Source organism: Melospiza melodia, chromosome Z (assembly GCF_035770615.1).
Source record: "Melospiza melodia melodia isolate bMelMel2 chromosome Z, bMelMel2.pri, whole genome shotgun sequence".
Classification (NCBI taxonomy): Eukaryota; Metazoa; Chordata; class Aves; order Passeriformes; family Passerellidae; genus Melospiza; species Melospiza melodia.
This window is the reverse complement of record NC_086226.1, coordinates 49,661,727-49,674,285: the sequence shown is the minus strand read 5'-3', so window position 1 is coordinate 49,674,285 and position 12,559 is coordinate 49,661,727. Positions and strand designations below refer to the sequence as shown.

At 36.8% G+C, this 12,559-nt stretch overlaps 1 protein-coding gene across 2 annotated transcripts in view; it reads right to left on the bottom strand.

Moving 5' to 3' along the window:
- Positions 1-5,439: 5,439 nt before the first annotated feature.
- Positions 5,440-12,559, bottom strand: part of CCDC171 (coiled-coil domain containing 171) — a 159,703-nt gene continuing 152,583 nt past the window's right edge. For both annotated transcript variants that reach the window (XM_063179591.1, XM_063179595.1), the window contains one exon: positions 5,440-11,051. In XM_063179591.1, coding sequence (XP_063035661.1) covers positions 11,010-11,051 — 42 coding nt within the window. In that variant the 3' untranslated portion in view covers positions 5,440-11,009. The remainder of the gene's footprint in view (positions 11,052-12,559) is intronic.

The window sequence follows — 12,559 nt, the reverse complement described above, 5'->3', positions numbered from 1 at the left end:
TCTACTTTCTTCCTTCATTCATTCTCATGGAGTATTCCTTCATTCTGGCAAAGAAAGAATCTTGACTGTGAAATAAATATACATATACATACACAATAAAAAAAACAAAGCAGAAGTACAGGAAAAGGAGAACAGAAAATTAGAGCAAAAAAGAAGCCTGTGGAAGCCATGTAGAAATTTCTATAACAAGACTCTTCTTAGGATTAGAGTCCAGATTCCAGTCTAAAGTCAACCCAAGTACCTCTATATACTTCATCTTCATGTCCCTAAGCTTCATATCTTCTTGAGGTCCTCAGAGTTGTCTATAAAAATTATAGTATCTAAATTGGATATTCATTAGACAACTGATTTAATGGAAAAGATCACTAGCGCTTGCTCAAAGAAATAAGTTTGCATTTGACTAGCTCACATGGTGAACTGTAACTGCTCTGTGAACTTTCTAAGAGGTTCTTGTAGACTCAGAAAGAGGTAGAAACCATTTCAGTTATTAAAAGAAACCAAGTCTTTTTGGGCAGCAGCAGAAAGGAGAAACTCCTCCCTTTCGAATTATAAATCTTTATAGTGCAATTCTTTATGGCTAGGAAGAGAACTTCAGACAGTTTTCATATAACCCCAACTGTTTAATCTGTACCCTTTCAGAAGTCAAGCTGTGTGCGTACGTGAGACAGAAACATTTTTGCTTCAATAGGAAGAATGATACGGTTCTCCTCAACCCACTGTAAAACTACGCGATTCTTACAGGGCAAGCAAAGTAAATTTCCTTGGCAGAGAATGGCATTATATGGCTCGTGAGTCTTCATCCTTTTGTAGTCTAGCTAGAACCTGTGATCACAGGGGACCACGGTAGGCAAATAGACACTACATCCATTAACAAAGACACTAAATTTTACCTAAGCAGAAAAGCAACAGGGTCTAAGTTTCGCTTACAGAAAAACAACTCTGAGCTATTAAAACAAGATCCTCTTTATCACTTCTTTTTAAATTTATTATTACTCCAGAGTCAGTCCAGCTAGGCTGTCTGCTGCTAGGTTTTAAGCAATTTGTTTGAAATTCTAGCAAATATACCAGTAGCAACACATACTAATTTCTCTACCATTCCCTATGCAGTGCTCAGCCACTAATACAGACACAAAAGTGCAATACAAACAAGTATTCCACAAATACTTAATGAAAACTTTTGTTGTAGTTACAGCTGAAAGGGTGTTTCACACTGGAAGAAATTTGCATTTTCAGTAAATTAAGATACATTCACAGGCTTCAGGACATTAATACAGTAGACATAACAATGAAAAGATGTTGCAGATCAATAGCATTTTTCATCTGAGAATGAAAACATTTTCTTATGGTATTGGAGTAAAACTGGTAGAGTTTAGTCTTAATGAGAATTTACAGGTAGACTCCTGGACAAAGGGATTCCATCTCTAAGGGTAAACTGGGAGGGGTTTTGTTTGTTTCTCTTTTGTTTCATTATTGTCATTGTTGTTTGGGCTTTTTGTTTGTTGGTTTGTTTTGGTTTTACATGTAGCAGTTGACATGAAAGATAAAGTGGTTTTTTGTCTTTGTCTTACAGGGTGTGTCCAAACCCTAATTTATTGATAAAATCGCAGAAGCCTCTTCTTTGGAAATAATAAGAGCTGGGACAGGGCTACAGATGTCCTCTGAAACTAATCAGAGATCCATTGGTTTTCTTTTATTTTCTTTCTGATCCTTCACAATTAAAGCTGCTTCTAGATATTGTCTCCTGTTACAAACTATTTTCCTAAATTAGAGTGTCCAGTAAGAAAATATTAAGACAATTTTTTAAATTGGTTTTACATACCTTTTTCTGGGAGCTTTTTGACCAAAGCTATATTTGTAGTTAATCTAAGATATATTTGGCTCACTCCTTTAAAAATGGGTTTATTTATAATGCCAAATAAAAAATTCATCACACTCTACTGTTGATTTTTGAGTTTCCCTATTTTCCTTGATTATAATTTAATACATTATGCCTGATGGAGTCCTAAGAGTTCACTAAGCAACAGCTGGTTCTATCTGATTGATACAAGAGCTTCTGGGAAAAATAAGTAGTTAAGGGCAAAGGCACACAACATGTGCACATACACCAGAAACTGCTAAAAATACCTTAAGTAAAATATAGCATTAAAAAAGCGAATACCCAACTCAAATGTTCATATACAAATGCATTGTATGGATAATTAGACTTTGAACTCCAGGGGATTTCCACAAGTCTCCTTATGGCTTCCCAATACCGTATTGCTTAGCATACTTGTGAGTTTCTGGAAGCTAGAAAGATCTACTTTTTGCCCTTGATCCAGTGGTAGAGAGAATTAAGTCTGAACAGGCCAGAAGTCTATAGGTCTTGCCTGCTGAATAGATAGATTATCATAGCATACAACAGACTCTGTGCAGATCTTGGAAGAAGGCACAGATCTGCAAATGTCACCAGCCATTCCAATGTGAGGCAGTTAATCTGCTTCCAGACACTTTCATAAAATCTCAGATATGAGGAGAAAATGAAATATATTTAGCTAGACACATTAAGGCAGGCTCTTAAATGAGCTTAAATGCTGCTACTAAAAAGCTGACTATTACGACTTACCACAAAATCACTCTTTGTGATTTACTTGTGATTCACACAAGATTAAAACACTTTGTTTTTCCCTTAGAAGACCAAGTGTGATGTACCAATGGCACCTAATAAGACACTATAAGGATCAGGAAGTTCCCCAAATGCATCAAAAGTTTCACACAAGCTAGGTCCATTTACAGTTGCATGCTTCAACCAGGCTGGCTGATATCAATTTGAAAAATAACACTGGCTTGAAAAAAAATTTTTGAAAGTCATAACTCATGAGAATTTGCAAATTCATTTCCAAGACAGAATTCTAATGACTTCCAGAAACCACCCTGCAGTCATGAGAAAAATCCTGGAAAGCTCAGGGTCCAAAAGTGTAACTAAGTCCTACAGGATTAGACGAACAGCACGCAGACTTCTCCAGCCAAAATAAGGAAGTACAAAGCAGCTGTCCATATGACGGCAGTTACGTTGAAATTGCTATTCCATCGTGCAAAAGCACAACATCAAATATATCCTACCCAGTGCACACACTGCTCTTGTAAACTCACTAGTGTTTGTTCCTTCCTGTATTCCTCTTCAAAAGCTTTTGAATGCACAATTTGCACTATTTTTTACATCTCAATTGCCAAGCCAGCATCTATTCCCTCTTGGGGGTTTTAAGCTGGCAGGAAGAGTTAACACTGAGAAGTATTCAGATAAATAACATGAACTTAACTTTTCCCAAACTTAGACAAAGTCAGGATGAAAACCTATTGGTGCGTCTTAATGCCAGATTACAAAAGCTGTCAGAAGGCACTTCTATAACAAAACTCTCTTCGGGAGTTGGATTGTACTTTTTAACATACATTTACTAACTTGTGTGACACGCCCAACAAAAAAAACCCCTTGAGATTAATTTCTTTGTCTAAAGACTCAATAATTGTCTCACCAGTTCTCTCAAGAGGCAGTCTGAAAACATACAACAAAAGCAAGCCTAGTTCACATTTCCTGTCAGTGTATAATGGATATTGCCACCATTTAGAAAGTGCAGGATTCCTATGCCAGCAGAGTATGACTGTTCTGTATTGCACACTGGTTTTTCTATAGCACTATGATATGTCAGTGTATACTTTGCTAAAGAGAACTTTCTGTCAACAATCAGTGTTTCATTGGCATTAATGTGCAGTAAAAGACAATGAAGCATGACTCAATTAAACCACCAAATACTGCATTTAAATAACATTAACCTCTGACATTTTAAAAGAACAGTGCAGAATTTTAGCTGCACGATTCTTGTTAAGGTCAGTGCTTTAACATATACAGCTTCCCACCCCAAATGTCTGACATAAATTTGTTTCAGTAAGCCAACTGAGAATGAAACCCGAAACCAGGATTTATCTACCACTGCAAACATTACAACTAAGGTTTCTCCCACACTTTTGTTTATGGGAACAAATTTTATTAACCTTCATATGGTGTTGAGGTAGGAAAGGATTTCATATTTAATTCACAATTCGCTCACTTTTCTTTTGATAGTTACCTTGTGAACTGAGGCTTACAAATTATTTTCAAAAGATTTTCAGTCAGCAAAAGTCTAAAATGCTATATATATGAATGTCACAGGATAGAGTGTATCTTTGGGTTCCTCCCCATATGTGCCAGTAGAATCCCATGCATTTTAAGGACTTTTTGTTTGAAGTTCTAAAGGCAAGTCAACACAACATACGCTGAAGGTTACTGAAACTCTCGCCTGATTCATACAAAAGTTGCCCCCACTTATTTTGCAATGCACATGTGCCAGATTTTTAAGCCTAACAGCATTTTTCGTGTAACGTGTAGAAGGTACATGCCTTTCTTAACCATACTGCTCACAAGTACAGCATCCATGATCCTTGTTTCCACAATTTTTAGGACCACACCATTAGTGTGGACTAAACTATTCAGATATCTGCAAGTCAGTTAGTGGGACTGCTCTGTGGGCTAGCTGTATTTCACACAAAATTAAATGTAATTATTTAAATATAATTAGCATTGCTTAATTTTTTAACAATCTCCTGTTACTGTCATGCAGTGGAAGATTAAAAAAATTTGTTTACCAAGAAAAAAATAGGATACTTATACAATATTGGTGACAGTACTTGTGCTTAAAATCTAATCTTTAAATCTAACATTTTAATCTAATGTCTTCTATTTTTTAATTACTGACTTTCATGAAATTAGTCAAAACGAAGACCAACCACTTATGAAGCTTTAATTTGGCATAGTAGAGCCATGAGAAGGCAATCTGACATCAGTAATAATTTTAGTACTATTAGCTTATGAAGAGACAGGAAACATGGTACAATGGAAGTGGTAAATAAAGAACTGAAGAAAATTATTCAGTGGATCTCCCTACCTCCTGCGGAGCATTCCTTGGAAACAATTTTGTTTTCAGACACTTCCTCATATTTTGCTTTGTCCTGGTTCAATTTTATTCATCAGTCACTGGACACCAGAAATAGCAGACAAAGATTCAGTTTCATATGCATAGCTGAATGGCTGGTTTGCAAAGCAGTGAACTGCAATACATAAAATTACATAAATTGCCCAAAATTCCTTCATGATGCTCCCCGTGACAGCAATCAGATCCATGTGAGCATGACAAAGAGCATGTCACCTTCCATCTCCCATTGAAGGACAATTTGCAGAGACCTAAGTGAAAGTCACGTCTAAATCTGTAAAACTGAAGTCATAGTAGAGTCAGAGTACCTATACGAAAATGTAATTTTTCCAGTTTCATTCTGTACATAAAGATGTTAAATAATTTATGCAAAAAATCACTGCAGGTTCCATTGGTTTAGCTGAATACTCTGCAAAGAGGAAAGAAGACAGTGAAACACTTTCTGAGTAAATACTGAGGTACATTTTTAGGCCATATGGAGACTATGATGCAAAATGATTGTCCAAAAATGATCAGATTACAAAGACCACAGTGAAGTCAAGTCAGACAAAATCTAATCATTTCATACTGGGCAAGATTAAAAAATAGGGCAGAATGTCCTAATAGATTCCTTTGTTAGTTTGGATTTCAAGGCTAAGCAACAACAGAATGCAGAAAGAAATGCTGAGTAAGCTTGGCGTTCCATCACCAGCGGTAGGAGAGGTGCTCTTCACATATAGATTTCATCCAAACCTTGAAGCTGCCAGGGGCTTTTTGGGGTTTATTCACTGGAGATTAATCAAAGAACTACAAAAAACATCAGGAGAAAAATGCTACTAAAGCAATTTTGTATATCAGAAAAGAGTTTAAATATTTTTAGGAGCTTAGTTATAGTACATGCAAATTCATCTTAAATTTAAAGCATTGGAAAACCTTTCAAGTACAGAATAACTGCAGAATGATCAGATGCTCTTATAAGTGATCAAATGATCAGACTGACCTAATTGACAAAGAGGTTATGTAAAATATTGCCTTTCACTTAATCCAGGGTTTTAGCAGTGTTTGGAAACTTGGAGAGCCCTTTACAAAATAAAATGTCCCACTAGTCCCCCCCATGACTAGATACATGGACAGTAAGTCAGCCGAAAAACTGCCTGAACTAGTGAGCTCAAAGGATGGTGATCAGTGCAACAAAGTCACCTGGAGACCTCTCACTAGTGGTGTACCCCAGGGGTCAATATGGGGACCAATACAGACTCATAACATTGTTAATGGCCTGGATAATAGAAGCCACTGCAAAATCCTCAAGTTTGCAGACGACACTAAATTGGGAGAAATGGTTGACAGATCAGAAGGATTTGCTGCCATCCAGAGGGACTTTTGACAGACCAGAGGACTGATAGGAACTTGATGAAATTAAAGGAAAGAGAAGAAAGGCTGCTCTGCCTGGGGAGTACTACCTTCAGCACCAGAACAGGATGGGGAACCGAGACTGACTGGGGCCCAACTGTCTGGGGAGCAGACAAGTACCTGGAGGTACTTTTTGGCAGAAAAGTACCTGGAGGTTCTTGGTCTTCCTTTCTTACCATGAGGCAGAAATGTGCCCTGGCAGCAAAGCAGGCTAACAGCCCTTTTGGGCTGCATCAGGAAGAGAGCTGCCAGCAAGTCAAGTGAGGCAATCATTCCCCTCTAATCCAGCATTGATGACTCTGTATCTGTAGTAATGGCTCCAGTCCAGACCTCCCTAGAACATGAGAGAGATGGAAATAGAGAAGTGAGTCCAGTGAAGGACCAAAAAGATGACTAATAAAATGACTGAAGCATAATCTTTTCTCATAAGAGAAGAGGCTGAGAGAGCTGTGATTTTTTTAGCTTGTAGAAGAGAAGACTCAGGGAAATCTTACCAACTTGTGTAAATACCTGTAAAGAATATGGAGCCACACTGTCCTCTGTGGTGCCTAGTGACAGGACAAAAGGCAATGTTCAGCAACCTGTTGTAGCTGACTAAGGGGACGTGCTGGAACAGATGATCTGCAGAGCCATGAAACCTCAGCTCCCTTGGTTTAACTTGGTAAAAGCACGCAAGATCTTTTACAATGGACGATACTCCCATAAATGCCTATTCAACTTGACAGTCACTGAATTCTGCTGAATTAAAAAAATAGCTGTGGGAGACAGGAGCCAAAAAACCCGTCTGTACTACTAGTGTAGTACAGACAGTACTCTAAGGAATTGCTTAGAGTATGTGGAGTGATAATATCGTCAGTCCAATAACCAAAATATTTGCTGAGAAAGATATACATAGTGTGCACAAAGGCACAAACACAACTTGTATTAAGAGCTATAAAACTTACTGCAGGGAAAAATAATGTATTATACAATCTCTTTTCAGACATGTGTTACTTGGTTGGTAAATAAATTAATATTAATTTTGAGACTGACCAGAAAGCCAATAATTTGTTGCACCACATTCAAAAACCATGGAGATTATTTTAACCCCACCAAATACAGTCTTTCTTCTAAGGAAACTAGTTGCTCTTGCGAAGGAGGGCTGAGATGAAACAAGTGGAACTAGTCCTCTTTAAATTCCAGGCTAAAAATGAAAAGCTTTGAAAGTAAGGATCAAGCTCTGTAATTTTCAAAGCAAGGCAGAGGAGATGGTAGAAAACAGGATGGTCTGTTGAAAGCTACTGTTACGGTACTGTCTTGCCACATTCTATACAAGCATGACTTTTATTGTGTCCCCAAATGATAGGGAAAGATATGCTTTGGTAAGCTACAAACTACATTTGTAAACTACTAACAGGGAATCTTCTACTTATTTGGAATTTATATCAAATTTCACTTTACCAAATGGAAGAAAAAGCAACTCAGGGGTATCACACTAAAGATAATGCAGTTTACTACTCTCAGCTTCTTCACAATGTAAAAAAGAGGAGATTTTGATTACAAATGGGACCTCTGACCGCCAAATAAAATATATTTCAAAGTCTCTTCTAAGTGGATGGCTTTAAGAGAAATGGTACATAAGTCAGATAGTCAATATTTAAATAGAGTGAATGACGTAGATGTTCTCCTTCAATGAAAACTTACAAACTGGTTCTTGTGAGAAATGATAGCTTGTTAGAGCATCCTATTAACTACACTCAGTTTGCTATTGTTATGATCCCTGTGAAATGACATAAAACCATGCCTGGAGCTGTAACTAGAGGAGATACTCCTAATCTCAGTAAGATAGGGATTTCAGAAAGAAATCCTTTTCCTGTCCCTGCATGCACAATACCACATAGACTCGCAATGATGGGAAAGGTACAAGTAGACTGCAAATCTTCAGCAGTTTGAGACCACACAGCAAAAAGTAGGCACTTTCTTTCTCAAACTGTAGAGTGCCATGACAATATACCTTTAAAAGTGCTTAGATGCATCTATACACAGTAGAGAGGAAAATGGTCAGTGAAATATATTCTTTTATTCTTCATATTAATAGATCTTTGAAATTAAATTTAGAAAAACAGAATACAGTACTTGTGGTGCCTTCAAGAACAGTCACTGTCATGAAAAAGTGGAGCCAACCCACTTGGAGGAAAATGAAAACTTCCTTCTTCCCTATTCAAGACTAAATACACAAAGAAAATGAATGTTCTTCCTCTGTCAGCTGACTCTTACATGTAAGAGTTCTTCAAGATTTATTATTTGGCATTTCATGCTCTGCATTGTTATACAAACATACATGTACAAAAAGGCTATGAGCAATGGACTGCACAATAAGAGAATATCTGAACATTTGAACCTCCCTTAGATTAAAGGTCTTCTGTTGAAAATTAAAAGGCCTATTAGGAGTGCTTTGCTTTGCTCAGCCTGGAAAAGAGAAGACTGAGAAGACCTCATTGCAGTTACAGCTTCCTCAAGAGGAAAAGAGGAGGGGCAGGCACCGATGTCTTCTCTGTAGTGACCAGTGACAGGACCCAAGAGAATTGCAGGCTTGAAGTTGTGTCAGGAGAGTTTTAGGTTGGATATCAAGGAAAGGATTTTCATCCAGAGGGTGGTTGGGTACTGGAACAGGCTCTCCTGGGAGGTAGTCACAGCACCAGCCTAAGAGACTTCAAGAAGCATTTGAACAGTGCTCTCAGGCATATGCTGTAACTCATGGGATTGTCCTGTGCATGGCTAGGATTTGGACTTGATGATAACTGTGGGTCTCTTCCAACTCAGGATATTCTACGATTCTAGAGTACTTGAAAACAAGGGTAGTTGGAAGATTTGTTCATTTTAAATGATAAAACATTTATGCATTTATTCTTTTCCATCCAAAATGGAATTTCAGTAGTAGTCATGAAGCCTTAAAATCAAACCCGACATTTGACATATTAGACGAAATTACAAATTCCATAATGCATAATATTATTTTTCTAATGTATCACTGGCCCATACTGAGAAACAATCTATTATATAGATTTTGCATTCAATTTTTTTGTCAAAAACTACACAGCACATGAAAAGTTAATATCACTAGGGAGTTCTGTGATTAATATGAAAACAAATGGTATATTAAAAATTTCTTTTGTTCTTCATTCACAAGGATGAAAATGCTAGGATTTAACCTTTAAGGGTTAAAGAGTTTAATCAATGTCAATGTCTGATCTTCTGAAGGCGATAAAGAACAGTCTGTCTAGCGATACCCAACAGAACATCACTTTGTCAAGCCACAAAGCACCCAAAAGCTTGTCAAGTAAGTTACCAGAAACCTCTTTGTGGTTAGAACTCAGCTCCTTCCTGCTTGACCTATTATTTGATATTTGACCACTTGGTTGCAAGACACTTGCTCTTTCCAGCTGAAATGTCACTGGGGCATCTTGTCAGCTCCCCGACATCTCGGCCTGACATACAATTTTACTTTTGTGTGCTACAAGGCAGAAAATGCAGGGCAATGGCCTTGCTTTAAATTCTGTCAGCATCAAAGATGGGCGTCACTCTTGGGTCCTACCAACAACAACAAAAAAGGAGTCTATTTGAAGGTCAAAACAGCCATTACTTTTTAGTCTTTCAGCTTAAACTAAATATATTACCTGCAACACTGGTTTGGGAACTGTCCTTATAAAGTATATAAACATATCATCAGAAATCCTCTCTCCACAATTGTTCTTTCTTATGAAATGCAGACTTGATAAAAGGGTGAGTTTTCAGCGCCTGCAGGGACCAGATTCAGTGGTTAACTTAACTTGTTCAAATAGGCAAGTGGTATCATGTAGCTTTACAAGGAGCAACCTGACCTTCTCACATTGACCAGCAGTGACATTATTGTGCAGGAAGAGAAGCAGTCACATCATTTCTGTTTTGCACAACCTGCTTAAAGTTTGCAACTAAATGCTTGTCTTCAGTTGAGCTGACAAGAGAAAAGAGGGGGCTCAGTGAACCATGGCAGGGCTGCCATGAAATGACAGGAATCATTGGCATACATTTCAAATAGCTCTCTCAATCCTATTAAAGTATTGCAGTCCTGCTTTAAAATAGACAAGTATGAAACAACTTTGATAGATAGAGACTAAAATGGCTTATTGATTTTTTTTAAGACTGAGGAAAATTACCCAAAATGTGTCATTCTTTAACATTTAAAAATATACTACATGAAAAATGAACAACTGCAATAAATAAAAGTTTAAAGAAATAACTGCTTCAGTATGCAAAACTGACAGGTGCAGAAATGTGAACATACAAATGCACATTTTCACAAAACCATAAAATTAATGTCAAAAAATACAAACGCTGAGCTACAATTCAAAGATAGCAAAAAATTACACTTTAATTGCATCATTTTACATTAATATAATTTTTCCCTTCTAGAAGATTATTGATACTAAGAATCTGAAAATTCGTTTTCCATTGTTCTTCTGGGATTGGATGTGACATCCAGGGTGAAGAAACAGATTGAAGACAGAGAACTGTCTCTGTTTTGCATAACACTGTAGGATGTGTCAAGTTCAGCTTGCAATGCCAAAAAGTCTAGGACAGAACTCTGGTCAGGCTGAATTTCTAGCTTGGAGCCACGCTGATGTTTGAACTACCTCTTGTTTCCTGGAATGATAAATAAAAAAAAAAAAAAAAAAAAAAAAAAAAAAACAAAGCACAAAGAGAATTTACACTTAGTGTTAAATTCCTTTCACAAAGGTATGTATATGAAGTACTTGCAAGTGTTTTCTTCTTGTTTTAAACACTTACTTTGGTACCTGAGAGCCAATAGCCATATTTAATAGAAAGAAACAAGGCATATTTTCTCAGGAATTCTGCCCAAGTAAGTGTTAGAAAAAAATAACCTCCTGTATTTGAAGTGCTACAAATACTTATAGAGAACTTTTACCCCCTCTTCATTACAATTACCTCTTCATTACAATGTACAATTACAATTATTCATTTTCATCAAATAAACAAATGTTTTCCAGTCTCCCCGTCACTGTTACTAGGAAACACATGACATGCAAATTATGGAATGTATTTGGGTTTATTAAAATATATATTATCATAAATTGAAATCAAACACTTAATACTCTTCAAATGTTAGCCTGTAAGAAAATGGCCAGAAAACACACACTGAATGTACATTGATGGGAACATGATTCATATTTCAGTAAGTCTCAACATTCAATCAAACAGATAATTCAACATTAAAGAACTTCCAGGACTAAAACACCAGGCATTGTACTTTGACAGATTATGGATAATATCAGTATATCAATACTAGCAATTCTTTTGAAAATTGTAAAAGAACATTCTGTATTCCCCTAAACAAAGAAAAGAAAAATCAATGACACATAGCTCTTCTGCCCTTTACCAATGCACTACATTGTGTGAAAATAACAAAAATTTAATCAGGTCTTATAATATATGAAAGCATCATATGCAAAGCATAAATATAGAATAAAAAAATTACCACACTGAATGGCCATTTCAGTATCTCTGAGGTTTAGAACACTTTCTTCTCATCATTTAAGGAAGAGTATAAATGCATATATAAACACACACACACTGAGGCAGAAACCCATATCTACAGACACACTAACTCATATATATTTGGAGAGAGGCTGAAGGGTGTGTGTATATTCATATTTCAACAAATTCAGTCTCAGACACATTCGTGAAAGATTCCCTTCCCTCAGTTACCACTGCTGAAGAAAACCAATTGTTGCCTCTAACAACTACTTCAACAGGTCCCTTTGATATGAACACTTTTGATTTCCTGATTTCACCACAGGCTATATTGCAGCCACTCTAAACTCCTAGGCTATGCTAGACCTTCATTAAGAACTCATACGGAAGCAAATTTAGATGACTGTTTCAAGTACATAGTTAAAATGAGGTAGTGTCCTGAGTTTTTCTAAATTTTAGGTCTGACGAGGATGAAATAACCAGCAGGACTAGGAAGTAAGATATGTAATACTCTAGTTTTTCAGTCCTTCTGAGCTCTACTCTACCAAATAAGAACCCCTAAAAAGCCAATGTACAAATGAGATCTCAGTGTACCAGCCAACCTGAAATGAGAACTCAGTGAAGGCTAATACACCAATTGACAGCCTCTTCTTTGTACA